General features: G+C 31.9%; 1 protein-coding gene across 1 annotated transcript; it reads right to left on the minus strand.

The window, feature by feature from the left end:
• Window positions 1-507: 507 nt before the first annotated feature.
• Window positions 508-1644, minus strand: LOC121220723 (wall-associated receptor kinase-like 22). The gene has a single exon (XM_041100148.1). The coding sequence runs from the start codon at window positions 1642-1644 to the stop codon at window positions 508-510; it is 1137 nt and encodes a 378-aa protein (XP_040956082.1).
• Window positions 1645-1860: the final 216 nt, after the last annotated feature.

Below are 1860 nucleotides of genomic sequence, written 5' to 3' on the forward strand. Positions count from 1 at the left end.
TCAACTTGATAGGTCCTAGTCCTGGTCTTTTGCATCTTGCAGACTTAGCGAAAAGGAAGTAAATTACAAAATCTACTAAATGCTTGTACATCCAATGTTTGTAGGAAATAAAAGCAATGTGTCATTCACAAAAATATATAATTATCTAAAAATGAAGGTACATATACTAACAAAAGTATTGTATTATAGATATAGGAGTTTAGGTTCCATATCAAGCAACCCTATTCTTTACCTCTAATTATCAAAATAAATAAATATTTACTAAAAAAATCATATGAAAAGTGTTACTCTAAGTAAGTTTTCTAATTAAATTTATGTGTTATCTGTGGCATTAAATTCAATAAAGGATTTCTTATTAATATAGTTACCAATATAAATCTTATGGTTGAATTTGATGCCATTCACTATTTTTAATTAAAAATACTTGCCCTTTAAAAACCTTTAAGGTACAAGCTTCTTACCTAAAACCTTTTAGGTATTAATTTAAGTTTTTGAATTACAAAAGTTTTACCTATAAGTTTTTGAAACATTTCCACCTGAAGCGTTAACCAACTCCAGCTCCATTGCTACTTGTTTCATGGTGGGTCTCTTCTTTCCATTAAGATTCAAGCATCTTTTTGCTAGCAGAGCCACTACTATAATCTCCTTTTCTGGACCATGCTTTACTACCATTGGATCGAGAATGTTAAATAAGGAATTCTCCTGCATTGACTGCAAAAAATAAGATACCAAGCTTTTCACTGACTCTGATTGTTCCAGGGAGATGGGTTTTTTTCCTGTTAAAAGCTCAATAAGAACAATTCCAAAACAATAAACATCACTCTTCTCTGTGAATTGACTTGATCGAAAATATTCTGGATCGATGTATCCAAAAGTTCCTTGCACCCGAGTGGTTAGATGTGTTTGTTCAAGGGCAACTGATCTTGAAGTTCCAAAATCTGACACTTTTTCCCTATATTTATCATCCAAAAGTATGTTACTAGATTTGATGTCTCGATGATAAATAGGAGCAGAAGCAGCTGAATGCAAATAGAACAAGGCATTGGCAATTTCAATCGCAATTCGTAAACGCATTTCCCATGTCAATGGGAATTCTTCATTTTGGTTATGAATGAGATCGTATAATGTACCATTTGGGATGAACTCATACACTAATAGAGGAACTTTAGCCTCTAAACAACACCCTAAAAGCTTAACCACGTTCCTATGATTAATTTGAGATAAAATTATCACCTCGTTAATGAACTGTTCAACCTTCTTTTCATCAAATTTCTGTCCTTCCACCATTTTGGATTTCTTAATAGCCACAATGCTTCCATCTATTAGCATTCCTTTATAAACAGTCCCTTGACCTCCTTGACCAAGGATTCGGTTTTCATTATAAGAATCAGTCGCCTTTTTCATCTCTTTTGAAGTAAACAACTTAATTTTTTCAACATTACCTTCATTGCTAGGCAAATGTTGTTGCAGTAACAAACCTCCATTCCTTTTGAAGTATTTCTGCTTCAGCAAGATTTTTTGTTTTCTTTTGAGGGCTTTGTACAGACTCCATGTTGCGAGTAGTAAAAGTAGTGTCCCAACACTAGTGCTGCAACCTATATAGATATAAGAAACATAGTTAAAGGTGAATTTGAAAATTAACATACAGGCTAAAAACCATGAAAATGTTTCAATAAAGTTTCATTCATACTTGATAGCCATTCGTTTAATGAACAATGGGACATCCTTATTACATCATTCATTGTTTTCATATTGAACGTTTACAAATTTAATGATAAATAACAGTTATTGCATCATGCATTTTAAAGTAAATAAATTACTACTTAAATTGACATAAATTAAATAATCATAATGATTCCA

The sequence above is a fragment of the Gossypium hirsutum genome, chromosome D09 (genome assembly GCF_007990345.1).
Source record: "Gossypium hirsutum isolate 1008001.06 chromosome D09, Gossypium_hirsutum_v2.1, whole genome shotgun sequence".
Taxonomy (NCBI): domain Eukaryota; kingdom Viridiplantae; phylum Streptophyta; class Magnoliopsida; order Malvales; family Malvaceae; genus Gossypium; species Gossypium hirsutum.